Genomic DNA, 26,597 nt, shown 5'->3' on the forward strand with positions numbered 1-26,597 from the left:
AAACAAACATATATCAAAGTATGTGTATACATTTATATTCAAAAAAATAAGTAAATATAATATTAAACCTACAGATTTTTTCAATTTTGTTTTACCATTTGACCATAAGCAAATATAAATATATTATTAATCTATGACATTAGTCTGTTAGTTAAAAAACATGAAGGCTGATATGTTGTCTATAAGAAGAAGTGACAAAGAACTTCAAATGGTTACTGAGTTATGGGGTTCAGGATTTCATTCAGGATCTAAAAAACATCCTGACAATACTTTACACAGATCCGACATGCTTTTACATAAACAGGTAAAAACTAAGTACAGGGGTTTTTAAATCAAAAATGACTACATATTTAATTTTCTCATGAAATATTGTTTTTTTTGTTTATTAATTGTTGAAAGCCTAACGCAAAACGGATTTTTCTAGCTTAACGAAACAACTGAAGTTATTGAAACTTTGGATAAAGCTATTAACCAATATGAGAACTCACAATCCAACAAAGAAAAAGAAATTATTTTAAAGAAGATATTTGTACTCCAACGAATGGTATGCAAGCAAAATGTTAAATATCCTATAAAAAATTTGCTGTTATAAGATTATTTCATTTATTTATATTGCAGTTTAGAATTACCGAATAAAATTACTTATTAATTAATCTGATGACAGGGTTTTGGCTCAGCAGAAGCTTATACCAGTTATAGCGCCTTACTTAAAGGCTCTATGGCAAGAAGAAGGCAGGGATTAAACCCAGGACTTTCTGCATAGAAGCTTTGTTACAATAAAAAGTTAAAACTGAGTTTGTTATTTAGGGTCAACATTTAAAATTGATTTTAGGAATTCTTGAAACCCTTAACAAAGAAATTAAATGTTACCGGGAGAAATTACATCAAGCTGTAAAGTTACATCTGGATGTAAAAACTTAAAATAAAAACCATAAAATAAATTAGTCTTTTTATTAATTAAAAAAACTTTAAAATCTTTAATAACATTATATGTATATTTTTTTTTATTTTTAATATGTTTTCTTTATTTTTAATATTTAGTTTTAAAAACATTTATATTAACAATTGTAAAATATTAAGGATGCTGAATTGCTAAGGCAAAGAGTATCTTGGTTAGAAAGACGACTTGAAAAAATAGTTTCAGAAAATTCAATTCAAAAACTTACAACTGAATTTTATGTAGGTTAAATAAAATTAACACAAAATTTTAAAACAACTTAGCTTTAATATTAATTTATGTCTTTTTATGTATGTTTATTTTTGCAGAACACATCCATAGACAAGAATACACAGTTAACAGATACCAAGGTTTAATAAAAGTTTTATAGTATAACATGTTAATGCTTTATTGCAACATAGATATAAACAATTTTTAATTTATTTTAGCCTAAACCTAGCCATGAAGTGTTACCAAGATCTATATTACATGCTGATGGAGTTTTATCAAAACCAACTGCTTACACAAAGAAAGCTGTTAAACTTGCTCCATTAGGAAACAGTGTGCCAGGTTCACTTACATTTAATTAAAATTATAACAAATTCTGTTTACAAATATTTTATATAATTTAGGTGTTAATTTTGCTACACCAGATGTTGCTGATATGTATTGGAATGTTGGACATCATAGATTTAGTTATACTGAAAATATGGGACCTTTATTAGAGGTAAGTCATTCCCAATATAAGATATTCAATATGGCGCTAGAGTTAATCCTGTATTTTAGAAAAACCCACTTTCCTATCACAATATTGGGTTATCTGTTCCTGATACTTATGTCAAGAAGAATATATTTTCTCGAGGTTCTGATAAGTCAAGTGTTTTACCCTGGCTTAATGAACAAGATGCTACAAAAGGAAACTTTGATATTATGGTATGTGATTAGTTTTCTTATGTCACAAACTTACTATTGTTGCATTATGACAAAATAATTGACCTGATTTAATTTGTTTTGATTTGTAATTAAGTTTTTAATAGAAAAAAAATAATTTTGGATTTTATATAAATTTTTTTTGTGTAAGTTTCTTTAAAAATTAACATTTAGAGAGACGATTTAGAGAAAATCCGGAAAAGAATTCACAGAATTCATGACAGGATATATGCAGCATCAAATTTGTCTGTTAATATAGGAGATAATCAAACTCCTGTCCTTCCACAAAGTAAAGAGAGTCAACGATCGAGTAAGTTAAAAAAAATCAATCATATTTAATTTGGAAACCATATTATTTATTATAAAATAAATTTTCTTTACGAATTTACAATAATTTATAAATTTACTTTTATTTTTTTAGGCACAACACCACAAACGCAAGTTATGCAGAACTATGTTAACTATGGCAGAGGTAATAAGTTTAATGCATATATAACATACTAAAAAATAAATCCAAATAGTATGTTGTAATGAAGTAATGTGATGAAGATTTTTATTATTTTGTAATTTATTTTATAGGTGATGCCCAATCAGTCACTGCAGGAAGTTTAGCAAGAATTTCAAGTACAGCTACACCACCAAGCAGTAATATAAGTGATTCTACAGTGTCTATACTTCCAGAAAAGTCTGAAACAAAAACTGTTGTCCCCCTCACCAAAATAGTAATTAATAATCCCAATTTTAAAATTTAGTTTTAATAATTTTTTTAAATTTCTCTAAACATCAAAAAAAAAAATATTACAATGTAAATCTGAATGCATATTTTTTATTATTGAATTAAAATTTTTGTTTTTAAAATGAATTTTGGTATTTATTTTAGAACATGGGGAAAAATTATCCATATTGTAGTGATAGATGGACAGATGCAAAACCCCATGAAGGAATTGCTGTTCAACCTTCCATCTGTAATCAAAGAGATTTACAAATTAAAACCAAACTAAGATTATACATTCCAAAACGGCATAAAAAAAAGTAATTTTTGCCACAGTTTTGCTAGTTTTTTTTAATGTCATTAATATTTATATTGCATAAAACATATTGACTTTCGCTATTACCTAATTCCTACTAATATATATGCTACCAAAAATTTTAATACTGTTTTACATAATATAACAGAATTGCTGTTGTTCGTGACTTAGTAACCCCATCAAGTGTTTCATCTAATCGATCTTTTCGTAAAGTTAACAGCACTGTAAGATTTGTAGAAAAACTTAAATCATCATCTGGTTTTCCTTTATCACATCTCCAAAGAACACGACTAAGTGTAAGTGTTAATAAGTATCCAAAACCTAAAAAGAAGTAAATTAAACTGGTTTTATATTTTAGGACTTGTTAGAAGTGTTAGTGAGTTCATCGCGGGCAGATGACCGAGTTTATGCAGCAAGATCGTTAGGTTCATTGGGCATAACTGCTTGTGACGAAATTACACCAAATCTTATTGAGGCCCTTGCTCAAGAAAAATTCTCCTCTGTTCGGTTTGAGATTGCAAAGGCACTTATAACACTAGGTATTTAATTGCTTTTAGAATATAAGAATTGGTATGAAATTGAGCCTCTGTACAAACAGATATATATTTAAATAAAATTTAAATCCTATTTATTAAGGTGAATGGCACCCCACTGCTATACTGGAGTTAAACAATCACTTAGATGGAAGTCAACAAGAAGTCTGTCTTGATATTTTGGAGCATATTGCATGTAGTGATGATGTGGGAGCGATATATCTACATGTTGATGAAATACCGGAGATACAAAAATTAATTGAAGTAAAACAAATTTATTCGTTGGCAATATTTTAAAATTTTAAAAAAAATTATATAATGCCAAACTTAATGGTTAAAAAGTTTGAAATGGTATTCTTTTTTTTAATAATGAATTAATAATTTATTTGTCTATTTAGAGTCTTCATTATTTGGCTTCAATGCCAGATGCAGAAGAAATTTCCTTTCAGGCTTCAGTTTGTTTGGGTGAAATATGTGGCATTTATGATTCAACATCTTGTAATATTGCCACATCCAAACTGTTGGAAGTTATTCAGGTGTATAAAATCATTTTTTACGAATTAAAAAAAATATTTTTGTTTTTTACGAACTGTAAATGAATGAAAAATCATTCATATTTTTATTTTTATAAACTGAAAAAAATATTTTTGATTTCACATTTTTTAGAGTACAACCAAATGGAATTGGCATGCTCAAGCACTTGAAGTGTTGATAAGAAGATTGGACAGCAGTAGTGCTATGACAGTTAAGGCAATTATTAAACAACTTAAAAATGCAACTAAGTGGAAGGATAGACTTGCAGCTGCCCTGTTGATTGCTTATGCTGGACCATCATTTGTAAATAACAATTTGTTTTATGTTTTGTGGTGGCAGTTTTGAATTTTTAAGATGTTATTTTACTAACTGTTTTTTTAATAACAAAAATGTTTATTTTAAGGTTGTAAACGTAATGTTAAACTTTAATTTTATTGAAGATATTCAGGGTTTACACAGAGGATGAAATATTTGCCATACTTGAAAGTAAGTTATGGGATGATTCAAAAAGAGATGTTAGACTTGGTGTATCACAAGCTTTTACTGCATTGGGGTTAAGAACCAGGTAATTAGTTGTTACAATAGCTTTGCCATTTTACTTTTTAATAAATATTTCCATAAAACAATTTAAAACACATGTCATTTATGAGCCTCTAACCAATATTTTGTTTAATACAACAAATTATTGAAGTTGCTTTTTTATAAACAAATTTAAAAAAAATAAAAATAGCTGAGTGACCTTTTTTCACAATGAAGGTTGTTGGATGAATTGGGGGAAAGAATTATAAGCCCAAACCCTGAACTTCGATCACAAGCTGTTATGTCCATGTCAGCTGTTGGAATTAAATCTGATAAAACTTTAAGATCTCTTGTTGAGATGTTAGGATTGGATGGTAGTGACTATGTTCGACTTCAGGTAACATAACACATCTTAAAGCCAAAGAATTTCTTATTTAAAATACACAAATCTTGCTTAATGTGACCCTAAATTAGAAGTTGGTGGTTAATGATCTCTATTTAGATTATGAGAACTTTTCATGCACTTGGTATAACTGATATCAGAGTGGTGAGAGCGCTAAGGGAAAGGGAAAAGGGAGGAGGACCACTTGCAAGGTAAACGTTTAACCTAAAAATATTTTTAATACACCATGTTATGTAGTAATTTTTAAAAAATCCATACCACTTTTGGATTATTTTTATTTATTGTCATGAGGTATAAATAATAATAAAATATGGATTTTTTTACCTTTATATTTTATAAGGAATTCAATTGTTATCTTTTAGAGAGGCTTCGAAAATTCTTTCACTTATGGATGTTAGGTTGACTACTGGAGTTACCAGTCTACCACCAAGTCGCCAAAAAACCACAGAGAAGAGTGCATCAGATGGTCGCATCACCACTTCGTTTTCATGGACATCTTCACAATGGGGTGGTTACCGTAGCAACATGACAACTAGGGAGTCGAGAAAACGACACACAAGAGGTGGAACGTCATCTCAACGGAAAAATACATATTCTGACGAGACAACCCCACAATATCAAATTGTTTCTACGGCGGTTCAGAGACCGAAAGTATCGGCAGGAAGTCTTAGAAGGTCGACAACAAGTCGTGGCACATATCTAACCAGTGCTAGCAGTTACTTTTAAAAAACTTTTGTGCTTGATTATTTTAATGATTGCATCAATCAAAATCAGGTTGTTTTTGTTATACCTTTTATTTTACATTTTACCCACGTTTTTCTAAAGATTGCACTGCACTTAGATTATTTAGAATGAAATTAAAAAATTTTATTTTTTGCTCGTGATAAAACAATGAGGTCATTTTCATGTGCAAAAGAACATTCACTTGAAGCCCTTGGACATCCATCAGGATGGTTGGAATAAAACCAACAAGGTTTCGTCTTCTTAAAATCTCCTTTTATGACTTTTCGTTTTTTGACTATCGGCTCATTTAAATCACACCAGTTTCTTATTTTCACACGACTATTTTTAACTTCAAAAACCTAAATTCAATATACAAAAAATTAAGAAGTAGTAGAGAGGGGTATTTGGGAGATTGGAAATAAGTTTTTACATTAACACATTCTTATTTAAAGTGGTCATGTAGAAATAAACAAATCTTTACCTGGTGATAGTTTCTGAGTAGGGTTTGTAAACCTCCACATTCACTTTTCAGCTTTGATCTTTGTTGATCATCAAACAATAAAGCAGCTTCACTGATAGTTATCTTCCCACCCTTATTCCATGATTTTGTGTCTTTGTAATTAATAACAGTTTAAAAATTAATTTAAATGTACTTGTACAGCAAATTGTTTAAAAAAAATGATGATGAGGCAATTATAAAAAAAAACAAAAATTAAAAATAGTAGGCTTATTGAAAATTAGATGCAAAAAATTTAATTATATTACCAGAATTACATATTTCTATGTTTGTGGTTTCTAAGAGTTTGGAAACGATTGTTTTCACTATCTCTGTTCGAATTCCTTTGTCTAACTTTGTGCAATTTTTTATCTTTTCCTCTTTAGGTCTACTTGTAAATACACAATCAACATGTTTTCTGGATTCAATAAAATGTTCTACATCTTGAAGTTTTTTTAAATGATCAGATTCCTCATATTTTCTTTCCATACCAACAAAACAAACCTAAAAATAAATGTATTATTTTTTGAATTAAAATTCTTAAATCTTTTGCCAAAAAATTTATTATTTTTTTACCCTTTTTGTTGATGGGATTCTCATAACATCTTGTTTCATATCAAAACCACATATTTTTCCAACTTGTTCCACAAAATCCAAGTAATCCCAGTACTGTCCATGTAAGGATTTTTTTCTTTCGTATTTCCCATAAAAATCAAAAAAACAGCAAGGAAGAACCCAGAACCTTGTATTATAACTTGATCTGAAATATGGTAAAACACAATAAAAATTCTGCAAAAAAATAAACCATAAATTTTAACAGAAAAAAAAATTCTTTTCACCTTAATGCCATAACTGGTATCCATGGTGTAAGTTCATCTGAGTGGTTTCCTAACAACCAATCATAACCTTTGATCGTTTCCAGGTTTTCTGGTGTCACAACTGATTCCTTTAAATTTGCTTTGTCTTCAAATAAATCCCAAATTTTTCGCTTCCTTATATCTAAACCCATGCCAGGATGCTAAGTAAAACAAGAGTAGAATAAAAAGTATTTAAAATATTTCTTTCTAACCGAGTAGTTTAAAAAATTACCCATTTATTTAATAAAATTTAAGAGATTATTATCTCTGATTTTTACTCAACTGAACATTTATTCTTACCCCTTCTGAATTTAAAATATAAACAAGAAGTCCGTTTCCACACCCAAGATCAACAAAGCTTTGTTGTTTGGTAATGCTTTTATCTTCACGTTCTTGTTGCCAAAGAGTTATCAGATATGAAGCAATTGCAACATCTTCATAAACGTATTTTTGTGGGTCAGTTACTTCTGGCCAAACCTTAAAACATATAGAAAAAATAGTTGTTAGATAAATATATGCAATTTTGGGCAAATTAAAGTTTAATTTACACTAACCTTGGCTAATTCAAGTCCATATTTCTTTTTTAAATGGTTATACATTTTTGTGTACACCTCCGCGTCAATAAGTGACAAAGATGGTGGAAAGGAAATGGAAGGTTTTTGTGACTTTTCTGTTTGTTTCAATATTTCTTCATTACTCCATTTTATAATTGTTGGCAACAGTTTATTTTTGATCCATTTTTCGGTTGGCCAACAATCTTTTAATTTCGAAACATTCACAGTTTCAATTTCATCAGAGTCAGTAGTTGTCTTGTAGTTTAAACTACATGCTGATATTGTGCTTGCACATTTTTCACAAAAATGAAAATATAGTAAATAAAGCATGCCATTATTTGCAATCATATAGGTTTCCGTTATTGGCACAAAAATAATAAGATCAGGAAAAGAAATCACTAATTCATGACTGTTTTTGTAACAATCTGGTCTTCTGGGAACCAATTTTCTAATTATAAAATTTATACCAAGATAGTCTTTACTATTTATCAGTGATTTTCCACATGTAGATTTTACCTCCTTTAATTTCTCAAAAACATCAGTTTTAACAAATGTAAGGGTTTCTTGGGGAAGGGAATTCTCATTAGGGTTGCATTTAATTTCTGTTTGATTTAATTCTGATACAATACAACAGCTTATCAGCTTATTACACACATTTGGTCGATTTACCCATATTGACACTGCTTTTGAGAAAGTTTCAACCGTTCCGTTGCTGTTTAAAGAATTGATGTTTAAGTCCGACCATTTCATTTTATTTACCTACCACAAATGTATCTGAAAAAAAAAGTTTGCAGTTTACATTTTAAAAAGTTGATTGGACTCCTAGAAATTTTTTTTACAAAAACAATGACTTTGGTAAAACAGGATTGCACAATTTAGTAACTACAAACTCCATTGATTTGAATTTCAAAAACTACACAATAAATAATAAGGTAACATGTATGGTAAGATCTTTATAACAAAAAAGTCAGTAGGAGAATAACAAAGAAAAGAAAGGCAGGACAACACAAGAAAATATTAAAACACCAAATATATTATTTACAGAACAGTGTCATACAAAACAATATGTCCGTCTTTAGAACCAGTTGCCACTTGCATGTGGGTGGGTGAAAAGCAAGCAGATAGCACCATACTTCGATGGCCAAAACAATAAGCCACATCATGCAAAGGTTTGGTATTTATATCATTATAACTGGGTAGCACTTGATCACCAGTATCATCCCAGTTGTGAGTTTCATTTAGGCGTGAGGATATGTGTGTTCTGTAGTCAGATAACTTTCTGTCAAATGATGTTATTCGTATACCGTAACCAAATGGTGATGCAATCAACTTTCCACAAGGAGAAAAACATATTTCTTGAATGTATTCGCTATTTTCTGGGCCATCTTCTAGCACAATATTGGTTGGTAACCCTCTGGGTAAAGGTAAATCAGAAGGGTTGCTGTAATTAGTGTCTTCCCAAGCATTGTTACCATAATTTTTTCCATTATAATATGACCATGTATTATGCACAGTTGTGTACTGAAAAAGCATAAGAATATCAATTAGGTTCAATATATTAATAGATTTAACTTTATTGTTACATACATCACGTAGGTGGTGTGTTTCCCCACTAGGACTTTGTCTGCTTGATAATTCCAATCGATCGTAACGTATGACAACAGCTAAACTCTCAGGGTGGACATCAATCGCTCGGCAAAAAATGGAAATTTTATTATTTTTATCTTCTTCATCTTTGTAACCATAGTACAACTCTAAATGATTTCTCCTGAACACAAAATAAGATACTGGCTTTTAATGTTGTATGACTGTTTTTGTTTTTTAAATGTATAAAAATCAAGTTAACAGACGTGAAAATTTGAATGCAATTAACAACTTGACATATTTATATTAAAATCTAAAAAACAACAATAATCATACTTAGTGATTGGGAGAGATTGAAGATCATATTTGTCTTTAGAATCAACATTCCTACTTTGATTATTAAAACTTATCGAGTTTTCTCTGTGATTCATTTTGAACTGGATTTCATGAATGTCATTTTCGAGATTCAATAACTATTGAAATATAAAACACTTTTTAATTGGGTTCCATTAAGAAACAACTTTACCAGAATAAATTTACTCACATCAAGGTTATGAATAGCAATAAGATCAGCAGTTTGTACAGAACTAATGTACATGCTGTTTCCATCAGGTGACAATCTCATTCTCATTAAATTTGCACATTTTAAAATTCTTCTAGGTTTGCATTCTCCATTCGATAAAAGACTAAAAAAAATGACGCAAAACAGTTTTAATTTTTTTTTTTTAATCTTCTTTAATAAGTGTTATTACTTGTTAATATCCCACAATAGAATCTGGTCATCAAAACCAGATGACACAATCTTTTTTGAAGATTTATCATATTCAACATTTTTCACCCAACTGTGATGTCCTTTCATCATTAAAACCTCCTAAAAAAGATAATTTTTTTTAATTTTTTTAAAAAGAATAAAACTTTTTATCCCATTTGATACTAAAGATCTAAAAACAAAGTATTAAAAAAGACTCAGACAATAAAGGTTTTAAAGCTTTGGCTTACTTCTTTCATGTTTCGTATATCCCACAACGCTATATTGCCATCATCAGAGCAAGTTGAAAAGATCCGATCGTCGATAAAAGTGATGGTATTACATCTTTTTGTGTGCACATTTTCCCGACAATAAACAACTTTGCCCGTGATTGGATCCACCATAACTACTGCATCCTTCTCACATGCAGCAACAATTAATTTTCTATGATGCAATGTTTAATTTAGAACAGGATAGAAGATCTATTAAAGCTTTTTAGCTAGAGCCTAAGTCAATGTAGAAAAAGTACGTGGAATAACTGTTTATTAGTTTTTTAACATTTACCTACCCATCAGGTGAATATTTTAGTCCAAACACCCCATTATGTCCAGCGTTAGGCTGAACGTGGTTTGGTCTTTTTCTGTACAAACTTTTCCATAAATGACATTGAACAGAGGAAAAATTTGTTTTCCTGCAAGTTTTGGGGTGAAGTCCAATTGAGCGCTGGTTAACCCAACTATAAACAGACATTTTACATAACTACAAGTATTTTCTCGCACTGAATAACTTACAACCTTTCTTTAGGTTTTTACACAAAAACAACTTGAAACACAGCACGTGTTTCAGAAATATTAAAAAAAAACATCACGTGACGTCTCAGAGAAAACACTTGTGATTCTTTATCCTCACTCGTCCCCACACATGAATACGCTCCGCCACTCAAAAAAACCCTTAATTTACATGATTTAATATTTGGTCACGCAAGTATTTAGTGGACTATCTCTAACATGTAACAAATTAACAAAACTACAAAAGGTTTAGAGTTTAAACCGCGACAAAGTCGCACTTAATAACTTGAGCCTGACGCTAACAAGTTGCTTAAACACGTACCAACGGCACATATTTTTAAATAAAAATATATCCCTCTCAACTTGATATGATATAAAAAAAACAGAACATTGGCTAGTTTTTACTTTGTTTTCGAAAAACTAAACGACTCTTTATTTTAAAAGCAGCTCCCTTCAAAAAAACAACAAAAGTTGACATTTTGGTTCTTTTAATCTAACACACAATCCACATACGCAGCAGTGCGAACACCATAGGCAGCAAGGAGGTGCAAAAAATCATGTGGCTGCGTTATAAAGTAGAATTACCAACAAACAATTCACTTTAAAATTCGAGAGGGCGTACCTTCCAAAAAAAAAAACAAAGAAAGTCATGCCAGCCACGCAAAAGAGAAACAGATGTCAACAACGAAAGCATCATTAAAATAAGTTTTATGCAGTACGAATACATAACAAGCCAACTCAACCTCATTAATGTACACCAAAATATAACGTGGAACATCATACAACTGTTGTGACTACTGCAACAGTCATAACATCAGTACCACCAAATAAAAATATTGTTTCAGATTGTTTTAAAGTAAAATTGACAAGGGCATTAGGAAATAAAGAAAACCTCATAATACACTTCCAGATTGTGAAGCAATAAACAAAACTTTGAGTTGGAAGTATTTTACATAAAGTAGTAATAGTGAACAAAAGTTTAGTAAAAAAACAATTAAAACAATAAAATAATGAAAGAAATGTAAACGACAGTAAAAATACTGAAAAGGCAAAAATATCAGAGCAAAAACATTTATACCATTTTAAAAGAACCGAGGATTACATTGAAAATTTTTAAATATTTTTATTTTCTGGGAATTATCAACGACCAAAATTGATTTTTCAATATTTTTAAAAAGGAACCATCCATTAGAATGGGACACTTTTTAAAAAATTTAATAAAAAAAAGGTAACAATTGCAAACATGTCACTAACGAAAACAATAACCCCTCATTACCTTACAACAAAAATAATATATTACTCAAGGTTAACATGACTTAAAATGTCAACTAACCGGTTGCATGTTGTTTACAAACATAGACATCACCATCAATTATTTAAACTGCAAACAATTATTCACAACCAGACGTTTCCGTCTTTTAGAGTATTTCAATACCGCCAGTCAGCACAAAAAAAAGAATTTCGTAATAAACAAATATAAATCCACAAAATAAGACGTTAGATTTTCGCAAAAAAATCGATGAAAACGCATAAGATTTAAGTAAGGGATTAAAGAATGAGTTGGTAGCTTGCTACGTATGGTGAAACAGGTTACACAATGCGATTGAATGACAATTAAAAACATCTACGTTGTTTGCAATTGAAAAATAACACGTTATAAACAACTGCGGTGTGAGTAAAACGGTAAATAAAGTTTCAAATAATATAAACCCAATGCTTTACTTAATTCTCATACAAAATGGAGCATTTAACGTTGGTGTATTTAAATCAGTACACATACATATTTAAAGTTTTAATTGTAATTTACAGAAACGACGCTTACTATATATATAGCAGAATTTTTTTCAGCGCTAGCTGCTTAACATTCGTGTATAACAATAATGACCAACGAAAACTGTTCGTGAAGTCGAGTTGGAAGCTCAGGTGATGATAAAAGAGTTTGTTAAGAGGTGGAAGAGGTTACTGGATGCAACATCCGGACGCAAGTCCGTTCTCTCTGATGCGGAGGCAATATTTTGGGCGATATTTTTGGAGATATTGCAATTGCTTAGCGTTAATTGCACCACGTCGCTTTCTAAAAAGAAAAAGAAAGTTAAAAAAAATAAAAATCTAAGAATACTTAGGAGTCAAAACAAGGCATTGACAAAAAAGAGCCTACCCTCTTATAAACTCAACAGCATCTTCGTATTTCATTCCTCCTTCCATTAACGCTAATGCAACCAATACTGGAGCCCTGTAAACAAGTGCTTAAAGTTATAAATTATAGCCGTTCGACGTCTAAAAATATTACTTTAAAAAAATATAAAACAAATTTTAAAATTAAGTTTTTATTATGGTATTACCTTCCTAGTCCAGCCACACAATGGACAGCAATGCAGGTTTCAGGGCTTTGTTTTGTGTGAGTTTTCAAGAATTTTAACCATTCTTCCACCACGTCTTTCGGTGGTGCGGCACCGTCGTCGAATGCCCAATCCTGTAACGTTAACAAACTGGTTTCAACCGGTTAGAACTGACTGGTTTCGGTTGCGAACTGTACAGTTAAATTTATGATAAACAATGTGATTGATCAGCAATATTATACCGAAAACGCCTTCTTGAATTTTATTCAAGGGGGTATACTCTGATATTGTTTTTACAACGAAATTCAATAACCAACATTATTTGCTATTAATATAAATTTTGCTTTATGTGGATTTTTTTTATTTCTCCAATAAAAACTAACACCCGGAAATGAATTATCGATTTTCTGTCGTTAACATTATTGATGTTTATTATTTTTTTTTTTAAACCAAAAAAAATAAATTTTTGTATAAATTTGAACTAAAAATATTCTACATATTTTATTTAATTTAGCTTACATAAACTTGAATTCCTTGAGCAGTTAGCTTCTGCTTATCGTAAGTAGATTCGCATACTCTTACCACTGTATCAGCTCCATAATGATTTAATATCTATAAAAAAAATTTAATATTTAATTATGCTATCATTTTTATTCATAAAAAAATATCTAAAAATATTAAAAATATTAAAAAGAATATCAAGAACACATTTAACTTATTAGTAATGTTGACAGTGTCTAACCACATTATAACATGACTCTAATGTCAATAGATATTGACGTACTTAGTTAAACGAACATGTTATAATGGCAGAAAACGGAAGCTGTTAAACAAGTTGCCTATATTAAACAAGCCATTAATAAATAAAAGTTAAACATTGAATTAAGATGTTAAGTCAATTTTTATATACAAAATTACAAAGGACAAGTTTAGAAATAAAAAAAAAATAAACAAATTAAAAACAACAAATATATGATCATTTGCTTTTTCAATAGCTTATGATACATTTAGTAAATTTAATTTTAAGCCTTTGAAAAATAAGCTCCACAATTAGGGTAAATGCCATTTAGACTTGAAGCCTAATTGCGCAATTAAAACGAGATTTGCTAGCTTAAATTAGAGGTCGTTTAGCAAAGAACACCTTTACTCCCTGTAGACCAAATTACTTAGTGCACACTGGAAAACATCACGTGACCGATAAGACAAGCGTCACGTGACGTGGAAAACATCACGTGATCTGGTGACAAATACACTCGTCGATTATCAGCACCCTGTCTAAAACAGCATAACCGGTGACATTGTGTTATTGATTCTTGACCACATTTAACACGAAATTAACGTCATTGGCACGGAGTACAAGTGTTAGGTTAAATACACACGACAAACACAGACCCATTTACCAAGGACCAACTGAGTGTAAAAATAGTCAAAAAATGTAGACATCGGAATGCCCTTTGTACTCCCTTTATAATAAAATAGAACGAATAGCAAAAATAGTTTCGTAAACAATAAACAATATTTTTTTTAAAAACAAACCAAAATTGTGACGTATACGAGACCCCCTTAATTTTATTATGACGTCATATCTTTTGACAGTTTTATTTTTTTACAACACATTAGCATTCTAAGCGTGTAACAAAAGGTGCATATTTATTGTACATGAGCAAATATAAGCGTAGGCATTATGTGTGTACTCGTCATTCGCATTGTTTATATAAAGCATGACACAATCTTCCTAAAAAAGCTTGTCACAATACACATTACGGTATTAAGCATATTTGGTTACATTTAAATGCGTATCTGTTACTAATTAATAAAGAACATACTTTCGCTATTACTCAAGATCGATTTTACACAAAGCTTTCGTTTATCAGGTATGTTAAATAGAATAAAATTAATAGATGTTTACAGCGTATTTATGTGTTTTATTTTGTCATATTGGTAATACACTGCTTTTTGACCTATGCTTCGTACATGTTTTATTGCGTCCAACGACACCACTATTTATTGCTAGTAGATTGCGCAATTTTAATAGGCTGTCTGTGCGGCGCGTGATTAAATAACAAAAATATTTTCGAGGTAAAGTGCCAGGTAATAAGAAAGGGTAACAATTAAACCAAAAAATACAATGAGTTGGCCTAACAATAAAATAAGCAAAAACATAAAACGGGACCTTTTATATATTGACAATAATGCCTTCACACCAAATTTTGCCTACTTCCTTAAAACCAAGTGTCAGACATATATTTGTTTACATCCTGAATATCTAATTTTAAGTGATATGAGGTGTGTTAAAACACGTAAACCTCCATAAACAGCTCGCTTACGCGAGGCTAATTGAGTTTTTAAACCCCCACGAGACGAGCTCTGCAGCAATCAAACCGTACTTGCTATCGAATTTGTGCCAATTATAGATCAGAAATACGCTCATAATGATCTTTACTATATTTAAACATCGCTGTTGAAAACAACAATGCCATTCTACGCTAGCCGTAAACACAAGAACAAACAAGTACTCTATAAACAGCCTATACGACGCCTGTTTTATTTATAACTATACCACACTGTGGATTGGGTTTAGAATTGTGATTGCATTTTTAATATAAATTGGTAATAAACAGGCCTACTCAATTAAATAAAATGTGTAAATAAAATCAGTAGCTATTGCAACTTGATTTCAAGCAATTTTGAATGTTGGCATAATTGAAAATGTGGGTAAGACAGTTAAACACAAAAGTGAAAGATCTACATTACAACTTATTTGTTTTTTAACATTCCTAAAATACTTGGGTTGGGCTTGTTAGCAAGTTCAATAGTCTTAATTTAATGCATTGACCCAGCAAAGTTTAAAAGCTTAACTTAATACGATAACAACTTAATGATAAAGAGTTTGATTTTTTTTGTAATTTTACCTCTAAAAATTTTTCCATAGTGGTATCAGTTGGGTTGTGAGTGATGAGAAATCTCATGGTTTTGTATCTGACCTCAACTGGTGCGGGTCTATTCATTCTTGCCATTGTTTTTTTCTTGGGTAAATAAACAAGAAAATTCTTAAGTTAAGGAAATTTCAAACATAAAATAAAGTTAGAAATTTAAAAATAAAGGATGTCTGTTATAAATTTATAATGGTCTGTTAAAATGTGTAAAGAACAGAGTTACTAACTACTTTTTAGTATTAAGCTATAAATTACCATTAAAATCATGTTATATTCACAGCACACAATGTAGAAGTAATAAACATTGTAAAATCAATAAAATTTACTTCAATCTTAAGTAACACATACTTCAAAAGAATTTTATATACATACCTCTCTTAGAGTACAGAATTTTGATGTGCAAATAATTAATGCGAGGTAGAAGATTTTTGTTCTTGTAATAAGTTAGAGTGTAGTGTTGTTGTTGCAGTAACAACACCACAAATACACAAAATAAATAATAATTTCACCCCATCAGTGAATCTAAAAAATAAAACCCAAACTGTAAATTTAAAATGTACTAACTAGCCTTATGATATCTATAATCCAAACACGATTGTTAAAAGACAGTCAAAGTGTAAAAGGTTTCATAATATTAAAGGTCATATACAGGGCAATAGTAATGGCTATTTTTTTAGCCTAATTATTATTTATTCTGAATAAAGCTGTATAAATACCATAATGCATGTTTTATTCTTCATTTAAAAGTGGCATAGAGAACTTTGTTACTAAATGTTTACTGACCCTGTATTCAAATAATTACAATCTATCCTTTATAACCAGGCTGACCTTATCATTAACCCAACACTCTTAACAGTTGAATAGCCTATTCATTTTTTATACAAATATTTTCTGTCTGTCTTCTTGTGATAATTTTTTTAGATACATGTTAAGGCTAGTACTACAATACATGTTTTACAACTAAGATGTCATATCTCTATTGCTTTAGTAGAATAATAGATAAACAATACCCAATAACTGTATGCGCTGTAATGCATAAATCTCAACACCTGTCAATCATATTTTCTTTTTAAACTGCTCTGTGTTTGTTTTGAAAAAGTAGGTGTAGGTTATGTAACGTTAACCATAATAAAAAAGCTAATTCAATCTGATGACATAATTCTGACATTTATAAATCACTAGTATCATTATATATATAAATAGTAAACATTTATAAACGCCCTTAATTAAAAACCAGTTAAATTTTATACTAACAGGTGATAAGAAAATAATGATTTATAATTTTTAGTATTGCCCTGAAACATTAAACCAATAAAATAAAATACTTACACAGTGCCTAATTGCAAACAAAATATTTCATGCACAAAAAGTAACAAATTTGTTGCCAGAGTGCCTTGTACGACCTTAAATAAATTAAGTAATATTTACTTTTATATTAAAATAAATTCTTCTTTAAATAAAAGTGGAATATTTAAAGGGCCCTATGATACTTTATGTCAAAAACATCTAAATCTTATTAAATACTTGGTGGCATTATATATTTATATAACTATTTATTTCAGAGTTTTTGAATAACAAACAAATTATAATTTTTAAATTAAAACTTTTAATAATAAAAATTTACTTGTTGTTAAAATAAATTTCCTTCAAGGTGCGTGCTGTGCTACACAGCGGGCACAAAATATTTCAGCAAGATATTGCACGGCTCGTGGAAGAACAGTCAAAACTTTTGCAGTATTGAACTAAAAAATAAATGTAAAATAAAATAGAAATCGTTTTGCTATTAGTATATTTAATGATTTACAAAATCAAATTTGGGAATATTTCAAGCTTATTTTTTTTTTAATTCTATCTACCAGTGATTGATTGACGGACATCTGTAAATGATTAATAATTCCAGCTTTAGGGACCTGATTAGGACCACTTAAAATAATTAAATAACTTAAAATTATAGAAAATAAATTATTTTCTCTGAATCAAATAAAAATATAAAGTGATTAGGCTATATTTTAGTTTAAATCTAGAAATAAAAGTAACAATGAGACAAATAAAACGCAGTAACCACAAACTAAGCCCTAGAAAATAGTTAAAACCAGACTTTCAGACTTTAGGCAGTTAGGTTCGTCTGTTCGTCTGAAATAATAACAGCTAACAGCTCTAAATATCCTTGACACATCATTTACATAAATTAGCATTACTTTAAACCATAACACAAGTAAACCAAGATTACTAGGCAACCTAAACCTGTTGGGCTAACAGTAAGCAAATAGAAAGCAAATATTCACGTAACAGTCAAACATCAGATCCAGACTGTCGCGACGAAATTTTAGTTTATGTCGCAACAATGGGAGTATTTTAATTATCAGCAAACTGCCACATGCGGCAATATTTTTAAAACTTTAATTTAATTTTTCTAATTTGACAGTAATTTTAACATAATATAAATTAAAAAAGAGATACAATATGTATTTTATGTATCACAAGGTTAATAAGTTTGTAGGCAATTTTTTTAAGTTAAACATTCTATATATATATTAAAATGCAGTGAAAATTTTTATCTTATTTTTCTGTTGTTTATTGTTTTTCTTTTATTTTTATTAAACAAGCATATTTGCTACATATTTTAAATCACTAATTAATACCTGGTAATTTTATTTTGCTTTTTTAGTGAACCGAAAACTACGTTATGGGGCTGTCCCATGTGCGTAGTGAACTATATCAACTAAACAAGGTATTTTAATATGTTGTTCCCTTTTACATCTGTACATCGTATATGTGTATCACAGTATCAGTGTATGCAAATTGGTTTTAAAGTATGTGTGCAAAAGTAAATTAATATTAAACATGCCAGCCTTTTAGAAAATATTATATATATAACAAAAATATAATTTAAAGTAAAACATGGGTACGTTTTATGTTTAATTGTTAGTTATATTTTAAAAATTGCTATTTAATTTCTGACTTGTATTTAACTAATTTTAATTGCTAAATTTTTTTTTAATTTTAAGTAATATTTGGTTTGGCAAATGCAAGGCTTCAATATTTTACTATGTATAGTTTTTAATGAGTATTATAATTAAAAACTTTAAACCATAATAATGCCAACATTTACTTTAGCAGACCTTAATGATGAAAATGAATTATTGTGGTCCAATATTATACAACAGTACCAAAAAGATTACCCGGGTGAATCTCAGAATGGAGAAAATTCTATCCCAGTAATTTATTAAAATATTATAGCCTATTTAAATACACAGATAGGAAATCTTTTTATATCATTTAAAAACTAAAATTATTAATATTTAAAGGAAAGCATATACAAAATCGACATCGGCAGTGTGGTGAAAAACCCTATGTCTTATCACATAAATGTAAACTAAAATGTGTATTTATTTATATATTAAATGCATTAATATGTTTGTAACAAATTTGTAAATGTAATGTTTTTGCTGCATTAGTGGTCACATTTTATGGAGAGTTTTTGGAAAGTTTTGTTCAGGACAGAATTAGCTTTTGAGATGCAAATAAACCATTTTAGAAAGTACTTCAAAGCATTGCTTTGTGGATTAACTATTACTCCATTACAAAGAAGTACGATCAACTGATTTTTTGATTAGTTATCATTTCTTAACAACAAAAAACTGTTTTAATAATTACCTTTTTGTTGTTTTTACAGTTAAAATAGCAAAGCTTAAAAGAAATTCTAAATCCTTAATCGAACACTTTGGAGGTTTTACAAGAAAAGAATCTGGAATGTGTGATTTTGTTGTAGAGGTAAACTTAAAAAATCTTGATAAAAATACTCAAGCATAATTTTTATATATAATAGAGAATTTTTTTTTCAGATTAAAAGACTGGCAGAAAATGCTTCTATACAAGGCAAATGGTAATTCGACTTATTTTGCAAACAATTATAATTATTTTTAATAAATGTATTGTAAAATTTAAATTTGTTATTTTAATATTCTTATTTAGTTGGTTTTCTTTTCATACAATGTCCCAAGAGCATGCTGAAAATATTTTGAAAAACCAAGATATAGGAACTTTTCTTATAAGATTGAGTGAAGAAGTTCCAGGTATATATAATTCAAATTAAAGCAATCTATAATTGTTTTCTTGACTGATATTACACGATATAACTACCATTATTGCCCATTGTATATCAATTTTGCAAAATAAGCTTTTTTTATACAAAATTGAAAAAAGATATCATTACTTAACAATTATCTTTTACTGAAAAAAACCAGTAAGTAAAGATTTTTTTTTTTCAATTTTGTACAAAAAAGCTTATTTTGTGTAATTTATATATATATATATTCAATAGATAATAATATCAATTAAACTTGTTTATGTGGGCGACATATACAATGGCATTGAATGCAGATATAAATGCACTGTGCAAATAATGACTCATACTTTAAACCTATTGTTTCCTTATTTTTAGGAGCATTTTCTATTGCTGTTAAAATGCGAAATGATGTAAATCATTATCGAGTTCTTGTAAGTAACAATATTTAAATTGTTAACTACAATTTATAATTGTTTTTTGAAGTTTAGTTTTTATTAGGCCTACAAATAAAATAAAATATATTATGTTGGTTAATAATAAATGAAAGATATTTAATTTAAGAGCAACCCCATTTCTTCAAGCACATCCCAGTACAATGCCCAGCTACATATACATTCAAATACTGACGCAAGATGTGATAAAAAGGGAATAAATTGTAGGCAACCGAACTTTCCCAATCTGGTTGAACTAGTCAACAGTCAGAATCATCTTTTAAGGGGAAAGTTGTTGCAAGCTTATCCTAACATTCCCACTCCAGAACACTGTGTTCATTTTCCTGATTGAGATTTATAAAAGTGTTTTAGTTTTCATATATTGCCCTTGAACAATTTTGTAGGTAGAGTTTTATGAATTTTACTTGCCGTTTTATGTTTTAAAGCTATAAATGTACAAAAATTGTTAAATCAAATTTTTTCCTATTTCCTTTTTTTTTTAATTCTAAGCCAAAATGACCTATTGCCAAATACAAAATTTTCTTGTAAAAATAATAAATGTATCACTATTTCAATAATGTGCAATTTGTTTAATTAAATACCAAACTTACCAGCCATCAAATGTAATAATATCCATTTTGTCATCATGATATTTTAAAATGGTGTCAATAAAAACCAAAAACTATTTTTTATTTTTTCTTCACTTTTTATTTTTTTGTGTTTTTCAATCATTTGTGCTTTTGTTGTTTTACACATGGTGTGCTATTGTCATTTTTATATTTCATACAGTCTCATTTTTTCTTTTAAAATATTGACCATTCTTGCTATAAATTTTAAATCACTTGTGTATTGCATTTGTTGTATTTTATCCATGACTTTTCAATTTCTGTAGATATTCTAGGTTTTTTAGCATTAACAGTTTTTAAAAAAAATGAAAGTTGAAAAAGATTTAAATTCATTTGAAACTTCCGGATTTCTGTGCAATGTTGAATTTTGTCCTTTCGAAACTGCATCCAATTTGTTGGCTTACTCAAATACAGACGGTTTACATATTTGTTCGGTGAAATTTGCTGATGGTCCGGCCACCTCGAGTCAAAAATTTTTGACATCCCATGAAAATCTTATCTCATTTACACAAAACGGTAAAAATGTTTTAAACTATTCAAAAAAAAAAAAATTTTTTTTTCTTGTGCTTTATATTAATTTTAAAAAACCATCGTATCTAAAAAGTTTTTATAAATGTTTGTTGTTAGAAATTAGAACAATATCATGGAGTCCTGAAAGTACAATGCAATATTTACCAAGATGTGCAAAAATAGCAGCGGGGTTACAAAATGGGAAAATCTTTATTTTTACAACTGACTTTAAAGAAGAAAAAAATGTTATGGTCAGTTCTGTATTAGTTGATGTTTAAGCATACTTAAATATACACCTAATCATATTAAGCTCAATACTATTTTTTCAATGATAATACCTACACCACCAATTTCTAAGTTAAATTGTAAATTTTATTTAAAAAAAGAAATTAATCTTATTTTTTTAACTATGCTTATTTTAAACTACCATTTTGGTTAAGATATTGGATGGCCATAAGAGATGTGTGAATGACTTACAATTTGATCCCAATGATGGATTAAAATTAGCTTCAACCAGTGATGATCATAGTTGTAGAATATGGGATGTAGAGAGTGGCGAAATGATTTTTGTGATCAATCTTCTGTATTCTGGAGTCTCTGTTAATTGGAACATATTGGACCCAGGTATAGAATATGTTGTTTTTATCCCAATACAGTATATGGCTATTTAATTATGGAATGGGTTAGTTAGAAATCATACTAATTATGTTAAAATTAAGATGTTGCGTTTTTTGTTTACGCAAATTCTGCATCCAATTTTTTAAGATAATTATTTACATTTAAAGAAATTGATAATTTTAATTTTTTCAAAATGTGCAATGCAGGCAAGTTAATGGTATCGGAGCAAAGTGGTCGAATTCGATTCTACGATGTGAACAATGACACAAACAACTCTATTCAACCTTTTCTATGCTTGGAATGTAATCGTGGAACCTTAACTTCAGCAGATTGGTGTTCATTAAATGCCTTAAAAGTAGGAGCAACTGTGGGAAATGAATATGTTCTATGGGACACATCAAAATATGGGTTTGTAATACATTCTTTGTTTTTTTGTTGTTGTTTGGGACTATGTCTATGCACATATATATTGCACAACATTGTGAAATGCATCTATTTGAAATTTTTTTGCTACCGTCACGTAGACTAGGCTACCCGTTTATTTACATGTTTATTTTACATTTGGAATTGCTTGACATTATTTAGATATTTGTTTACATCATTTAGATATTTATTTACATTATTTATAGACTGTTAATGATAACTTAAGTGTAAGTTTTTTGCTACTTAAGTTATATCTTGCTACTTTTACATGTTTTGTTATTTATATTACTTAGGCTTTCTGCTGAGACTAAACAAGCACATTCAGATGGTTGTACCACTTTTAAATGGTCAAAATTTCATGAAGATATTTTTCTTACTCAGGGTAGACCTAAATTCACTCTTAAAGTTCATAATTTGGGCTACAGAAAGGTAATTATAACACAGTTTATTTTTATTTTAACAAAAAAAATATAAATTTATAATTTTTGTTTTTATTAAGCTTTTACTTCAAGAAACCAATAATGTTGGTAGTGGGGTAAGTTGGCATCAGAGTTTGCCAATTTGTGCTTGTGCCAGCAATAATTCAATTAAATTTCATGTGTTGGATAACTCTGTATAATATAGTAAGTTACTTGTTTTTATATAATACTAAAAGCGTTCCAGTAAAAAATTCAAATATTAAAAAATTAATTTTTTATTATTTTTTTTGATCACCACTCATTTACATTCTTGTTAAAATTAATAAAGTATAATTTCACTGCCAAATTTTTTATTAACTTTTATTTTTTCAACTTTAAATAAAAATCCGCTGTTTAAATATCGCATTGTATTGCATAAAAACAAGAAAATGTTTAATTTTTTAGGCGTGTAAGTATTAGAACAAAAGGTAGTTTTTACATAGAAAGTCTTACATTCAAAAAATGTTAAAAACGTTACGATTTATTAAATTAAATAAGCATAGAAATAATGGCACACAACAAGAATAAAAAAATTTTTGTCCTTTATCTATATATAGGCAACAAATATAAATATACAAAAGATTACTTTGAAAAAATGTAACATTAAGATGTAAAATTAAAATAAAAAACAGTTCGTCAATTTTTTATACGAAAGGCATAAGTCAAAGTACGTTTGAAATTGTATGAAAAATAATTTCCAATTTTATCACATCGAAATTTAACCATGCTTTGCGACTAAAAAAAATTCGAACTATTAATTTTATTCTTACGTTATGAATCCTTGTTAGGTTCATTTATTTTGAGACAATTTAATAAGGTATAAAAAAATGGTTTAATAATTCCATGTCATTTTTTGTTCTGTATTAAATGGAAGAGATATTGTAACCGTGTCCTTTGCCACTACATCCCCGTTTGATAACCTTACTGACCCCGCCATAGATTTGGGTCGTCTTTTTAACCGACTTTCGTGTTTCGGTCGGTTGTGCCTATGCGAATTACGCCGTTTTTTTGCCTCGGTAGGTTTATTTTTGTGTAAATCCCGACGTAAGGCCACGTTCGTAGAATGAGTCCGTGTAAGACGAGGTCCTGTTTTGACGTCACTAATAAACACTCGATCCTCGCCGCTAGAGTCGCTTGCGGGCGATCCATCGATACGAGATGCCCGCGTTTTTACAGATATCGATGTTGACTTTCGTTCTAGGTCTGAACGCCTTCGAATACTCGGTTGTGATGCGATGGAGGTAACTATGCTATTGTTTCTTTTTAGTCCTATTTCTGAAGCATATAAAGTTGATGGGCAACGCAACGAAGTTCCTCGCTTCGATTTGTGGAAAATTCTCCGCCAAAAAGCATACGCAAGATACCTTAGAAATAGCAAAATAATTTAAAATAAATTTAAGGTCGAGAGTCACCTGATTATAGCAAAACTAATGGATATTCGTGATCACCAAGCAAAAAATTTTAAGCAAAACTAAAATATACACCACAAAATTATGTTTTTTACTTACTTAAAAGTTCTCCACATACGTGGTAGCCTCAGCGAATAAATAATCGGGTTCACTAAGGGGTGAATCACAGCCGATGTCAAGCAGTAATCAAACCACTTAATCAACGTAGGTTGTCCCCATGCTATATCATAGATAAAAAGAGTTGTAACAGGAAGCCAGCAAACGAAAAACACAGTCATAACAATGACTAAGGTTTTAGCAAGTTGAATTTCACGTCGTCTGTGTATCATTACAAAAGGGCCTCTGCTTATTGCTGGTCCGACTACGCTTCCCTTGCGACTTCTAACTCCAGCGCGCCCTCTGACGGCGATAAATAATGCGGAGTATAGGATAATCATAATAAGTAGGCTTGTGTAGAAGTACGATACTCCGAATATTAGGTATGACTTTGTAAATGGCGTAAACGATTGTGAACAATATTCGGTAGCACATTTACACATTGAATCAGAAGGACATTCACACAGTCCACCTGCACATGACCATCCAAGTAATGGCGCTAGCAGAAATACACAAATCGCTATTATCCACGTTAGGGCCATCAAAAACCCAGCATTTCTTCGTGTGAAAATCCTGTTATAACGACATTCATCGTGGATTTTCAGATACCTGTAATACATTTATTGGTTATTTTCTTATAACGTTACCTAGAAATTTAAATTTTAATGTAAACAATTTTTAAAATGGAGTCATGACAAAGCGGATATTACATACGATATCCTCTCTAGGTGACGTTATTTTCAAATCACTCATGACCTATTACAAGTGAACTAAGTTTAAAATTACGTTAACTATGCATTTATTACATTCTTTAATGTGTTATTACGTAAGTTTAAACTGGTTTTGACACTTTGTGTAAACAACAGTTGTAGCCTAAAAGTGCATGGCCTTTTTCAATAGTAAAATTTGTGTTATAATGCGAATTATTGGAAAAGTATTGACCCCTTTAGTGAATAGCCTAAAGTTCCATAAACTTTTATACCTATCTCCTGCTATCAGAATAAGGTTATTGACCGAAGCACTAAAGCTAACCACACATATTCCCTTTAATGCAATTCTCTCCCAAACACCATCTTGTACAGGAAGGAAAATCGCCAATAACACAGTTGCACCTGTCAGTAGGTCTGCCGTTGCCAGACAACTAATAAACAGGAAAGTCGGTGTTCTGTAATAATAAAATAATTGAACCATGGTGAACAATTTTTAAAACTATATAAAAAGTGTCTATTTATCACTTTAAAAAAAGTGTCTATTTATCACTTTATGAGATAAAACTTATATAGAGTTACTGTTTAAGTTATGGTGCAAACTCATCAAAGATATTTTACATTCGTCAAGTTGTAATTTATTTTTTTTAAATACAATTGTTTTAAAATTCCATAAGCAATATTGCCACATTAAAAAAATACAATTGTTTTAAAATTAAATAAGCAATATTGCCACATACCTAAATGCCGTTGGCCCAATAAAAATGACTAGCAGCACGCAAAGGTTAACAAACATTGCAAAAATGGACACAAAAGCTGTAGCTATTTCAAGCGGAGTTGTAACTCTCATGCCCACTTCTTCGACTGATATATTACTGAACATCGTTGTAACTTCTTCATTTACAACAACACCCTTTTGTGAGAACGACAATTGAGTTTTATTTTAGCAACAACTTTTATTAAAATATTTAATTTCTTAAAAACCAAGTTTACTTACATTGATTCGCCCGACAACATCAAAGTAACTTGATGCCGTTAGATTTTCGACAATATCCATAATTATTTCTTAGCTATATCCAATAAAAATTTAATCATATTACAACGAAGTGTCTTTTAAAAACCATTCCTATAAGTGCTTAAATAGTAACAATTATAAAATAAACTTAACAAAGAAGCTTTTAAATATATATTTATTGTATTGTAATACATCCTTAGAGCTAATACTGGCTATATAGTTTATGTTTGGCAGCCTAAATATGTTTCCTACTAAGCCTATACCAAAAATGCGATAGAGAACGTTGGTCTCTTCCTGTTGTAACGGGATCCTTTATATTCTGGTCA

At 29.6% G+C, this 26,597-nt stretch overlaps 7 protein-coding genes across 9 annotated transcripts; 3 read left to right on the forward strand and 4 right to left on the reverse strand.

Moving 5' to 3' along the window:
* The first annotated feature begins 81 nt into the window (after nt 1–81).
* Nucleotides 82–5,914, forward strand: LOC145753199 (uncharacterized). The gene is made up of 21 exons (XM_082569601.1): nt 82–304; nt 425–544; nt 808–909; nt 1,081–1,179; nt 1,267–1,308; nt 1,387–1,507; nt 1,570–1,664; nt 1,724–1,870; nt 2,042–2,177; nt 2,289–2,339; nt 2,447–2,589; nt 2,748–2,899; nt 3,044–3,191; nt 3,254–3,434; nt 3,532–3,692; nt 3,827–3,964; nt 4,095–4,265; nt 4,403–4,527; nt 4,719–4,878; nt 4,984–5,075; nt 5,247–5,914. The coding sequence occupies exons 1-21, from the start codon at nt 161–163 to the stop codon at nt 5,608–5,610; spliced, it is 2,892 nt and encodes a 963-aa protein (XP_082425727.1). The 5' UTR covers nt 82–160; the 3' UTR covers nt 5,611–5,914.
* LOC145753210 (putative tRNA (uracil-O(2)-)-methyltransferase) lies at nt 4,872–8,292 on the reverse strand. Its single transcript, XM_082569610.1, has 8 exons — nt 7,515–8,292; nt 7,261–7,437; nt 6,943–7,121; nt 6,680–6,863; nt 6,373–6,607; nt 6,089–6,219; nt 5,209–5,966; nt 4,872–5,088 (listed from the first exon to the last, which is right to left on the reverse strand). Exons 1-7 carry the CDS (start codon nt 8,262–8,264, stop codon nt 5,742–5,744), a joined length of 1,881 nt encoding a protein of 626 aa, XP_082425736.1. The 5' UTR covers nt 8,265–8,292; the 3' UTR covers nt 4,872–5,088; nt 5,209–5,741.
* A 1-nt stretch (nt 8,293) lies between these two features.
* On the reverse strand, nt 8,294–10,701 carry LOC145753220 (DDB1- and CUL4-associated factor 10-like). The gene is made up of 7 exons (XM_082569620.1): nt 10,415–10,701; nt 10,098–10,290; nt 9,851–9,969; nt 9,643–9,784; nt 9,435–9,571; nt 9,102–9,282; nt 8,294–9,035 (listed from the first exon to the last, which is right to left on the reverse strand). The coding sequence occupies exons 1-7, from the start codon at nt 10,594–10,596 to the stop codon at nt 8,553–8,555; spliced, it is 1,437 nt and encodes a 478-aa protein (XP_082425746.1). The 5' UTR covers nt 10,597–10,701; the 3' UTR covers nt 8,294–8,552.
* Nucleotides 10,702–11,164: 463 nt separating this feature from the next.
* On the reverse strand, nt 11,165–18,009 carry LOC145764032 (protein tyrosine phosphatase type IVA 1-like). Its single transcript, XM_082575599.1, has 9 exons — nt 17,766–18,009; nt 17,534–17,651; nt 17,239–17,312; nt 16,282–16,431; nt 15,886–15,999; nt 13,493–13,585; nt 12,977–13,107; nt 12,793–12,867; nt 11,165–12,708 (listed from the first exon to the last, which is right to left on the reverse strand). Exons 5-9 carry the CDS (start codon nt 15,988–15,990, stop codon nt 12,594–12,596), a joined length of 519 nt encoding a protein of 172 aa, XP_082431725.1. The 5' UTR covers nt 15,991–15,999; nt 16,282–16,431; nt 17,239–17,312; nt 17,534–17,651; nt 17,766–18,009; the 3' UTR covers nt 11,165–12,593.
* Nucleotides 18,010–18,550: 541 nt separating this feature from the next.
* On the forward strand, nt 18,551–21,166 carry LOC145763488 (tyrosine-protein kinase-like). 3 transcript variants are annotated; one of them, XM_082574945.1, is made up of 8 exons: nt 18,551–18,640; nt 19,027–19,127; nt 19,368–19,500; nt 19,586–19,683; nt 19,755–19,795; nt 19,885–19,985; nt 20,354–20,409; nt 20,540–21,166. In XM_082574945.1, the coding sequence occupies exons 3-8, from the start codon at nt 19,380–19,382 to the stop codon at nt 20,759–20,761; spliced, it is 639 nt and encodes a 212-aa protein (XP_082431071.1). In that variant the 5' UTR covers nt 18,551–18,640; nt 19,027–19,127; nt 19,368–19,379; the 3' UTR covers nt 20,762–21,166. The 3 variants fall into 3 exon arrangements, with proteins under 3 accessions (XP_082431071.1, XP_082431069.1, XP_082431070.1); XM_082574943.1 differs by lacking the exon at nt 18,551–18,640 and adding an exon at nt 18,667–18,814; XM_082574944.1 differs by lacking the exon at nt 18,551–18,640 and adding an exon at nt 18,667–18,814 and having other exon boundaries at nt 19,030–19,127.
* A 139-nt stretch (nt 21,167–21,305) lies between these two features.
* On the forward strand, nt 21,306–24,379 carry LOC145746712 (nucleoporin Nup37-like). Its single transcript, XM_082564828.1, has 7 exons — nt 21,306–21,551; nt 21,663–21,796; nt 21,986–22,169; nt 22,370–22,571; nt 22,880–23,015; nt 23,086–23,209; nt 24,312–24,379. Exons 1-6 carry the CDS (start codon nt 21,341–21,343, stop codon nt 23,203–23,205), a joined length of 987 nt encoding a protein of 328 aa, XP_082420954.1. The 5' UTR covers nt 21,306–21,340; the 3' UTR covers nt 23,206–23,209; nt 24,312–24,379.
* Nucleotides 23,398–26,395, reverse strand: LOC145746696 (lysophosphatidic acid receptor 1-B-like). The gene is made up of 5 exons (XM_082564827.1): nt 26,254–26,395; nt 25,997–26,169; nt 25,532–25,714; nt 24,553–25,158; nt 23,398–24,408 (listed from the first exon to the last, which is right to left on the reverse strand). Exons 1-5 carry the CDS (start codon nt 26,311–26,313, stop codon nt 23,877–23,879), a joined length of 1,554 nt encoding a protein of 517 aa, XP_082420953.1. The 5' UTR covers nt 26,314–26,395; the 3' UTR covers nt 23,398–23,876.
* Between the last annotated feature and the right edge of the window lie 202 nt (nt 26,396–26,597).

Source organism: Corella eumyota, chromosome 1, assembly GCF_963082875.1.
Source record: "Corella eumyota chromosome 1, kaCorEumy4.1, whole genome shotgun sequence".
NCBI classification, from domain to species: domain Eukaryota; kingdom Metazoa; phylum Chordata; class Ascidiacea; order Phlebobranchia; family Corellidae; genus Corella; species Corella eumyota.

Excerpts from the sequence above, each read along its gene's own strand:
- LOC145753220 (XM_082569620.1), bottom strand. The coding sequence starts at position 10,596 with ATGTCTGTTTATAGTTGGGTTAACCAGCGCTCAATTGGACTTCACCCC. Across the intron at positions 9,970-10,097 it reads ATATACGAAACATGAAAGAA|GAGGTTTTAATGATGAAAGG; the intron begins GTAAGCCAAAGC and ends TATCTTTTTTAG. Across the intron at positions 9,283-9,434 it reads CAATCTCTCCCAATCACTAA|GAGAAATCATTTAGAGTTGT; the intron begins GTATGATTATTG and ends TTTTGTGTTCAG.
- LOC145763488 (XM_082574943.1), top strand. Across the intron at positions 19,501-19,585 it reads TATTACTCCATTACAAAGAA|TTAAAATAGCAAAGCTTAAA; the intron begins GTACGATCAACT and ends TTGTTTTTACAG. Across the intron at positions 19,796-19,884 it reads GCTTCTATACAAGGCAAATG|TTGGTTTTCTTTTCATACAA; the intron begins GTAATTCGACTT and ends ATTCTTATTTAG.
- LOC145746696 (XM_082564827.1), bottom strand. The coding sequence starts at position 26,313 with ATGGATATTGTCGAAAATCTAACGGCATCAAGTTACTTTGATGTTGTC. Across the intron at positions 26,170-26,253 it reads ATGTTGTCGGGCGAATCAAT|GGTGTTGTTGTAAATGAAGA; the intron begins GTAAGTAAACTT and ends TTCTCACAAAAG. Across the intron at positions 25,715-25,996 it reads ATTGGGCCAACGGCATTTAG|AACACCGACTTTCCTGTTTA; the intron begins GTATGTGGCAAT and ends TTATTATTACAG.
- LOC145753210 (XM_082569610.1), bottom strand. The coding sequence starts at position 8,264 with ATGAAATGGTCGGACTTAAACATCAATTCTTTAAACAGCAACGGAACG. Across the intron at positions 6,864-6,942 it reads ATACCAGTTATGGCATTAAG|ATCAAGTTATAATACAAGGT; the intron begins GTGAAAAGAATT and ends ACCATATTTCAG. Across the intron at positions 6,608-6,679 it reads GAATCCCATCAACAAAAAGG|GTTTGTTTTGTTGGTATGGA; the intron begins GTAAAAAAATAA and ends ATTTATTTTTAG.
- LOC145764032 (XM_082575599.1), bottom strand. The coding sequence starts at position 15,990 with ATGGCAAGAATGAATAGACCCGCACCAGTTGAGGTCAGATACAAAACC. Across the intron at positions 13,108-13,492 it reads CTCAAGGAATTCAAGTTTAT|GATTGGGCATTCGACGACGG; the intron begins GTAAGCTAAATT and ends TTAACGTTACAG. Across the intron at positions 12,868-12,976 it reads TGTGTGGCTGGACTAGGAAG|GGCTCCAGTATTGGTTGCAT; the intron begins GTAATACCATAA and ends ACTTGTTTACAG.
- LOC145753199 (XM_082569601.1), top strand. The coding sequence starts at position 161 with ATGAAGGCTGATATGTTGTCTATAAGAAGAAGTGACAAAGAACTTCAA. Across the intron at positions 4,266-4,402 it reads CTTATGCTGGACCATCATTT|ATATTCAGGGTTTACACAGA; the intron begins GTAAATAACAAT and ends ATTTTATTGAAG. Across the intron at positions 4,528-4,718 it reads GCATTGGGGTTAAGAACCAG|GTTGTTGGATGAATTGGGGG; the intron begins GTAATTAGTTGT and ends TTCACAATGAAG.
- LOC145746712 (XM_082564828.1), top strand. The coding sequence starts at position 21,341 with ATGAAAGTTGAAAAAGATTTAAATTCATTTGAAACTTCCGGATTTCTG. Across the intron at positions 21,797-21,985 it reads AAGAAGAAAAAAATGTTATG|ATATTGGATGGCCATAAGAG; the intron begins GTCAGTTCTGTA and ends ATTTTGGTTAAG. Across the intron at positions 23,016-23,085 it reads ATAATTTGGGCTACAGAAAG|CTTTTACTTCAAGAAACCAA; the intron begins GTAATTATAACA and ends GTTTTTATTAAG.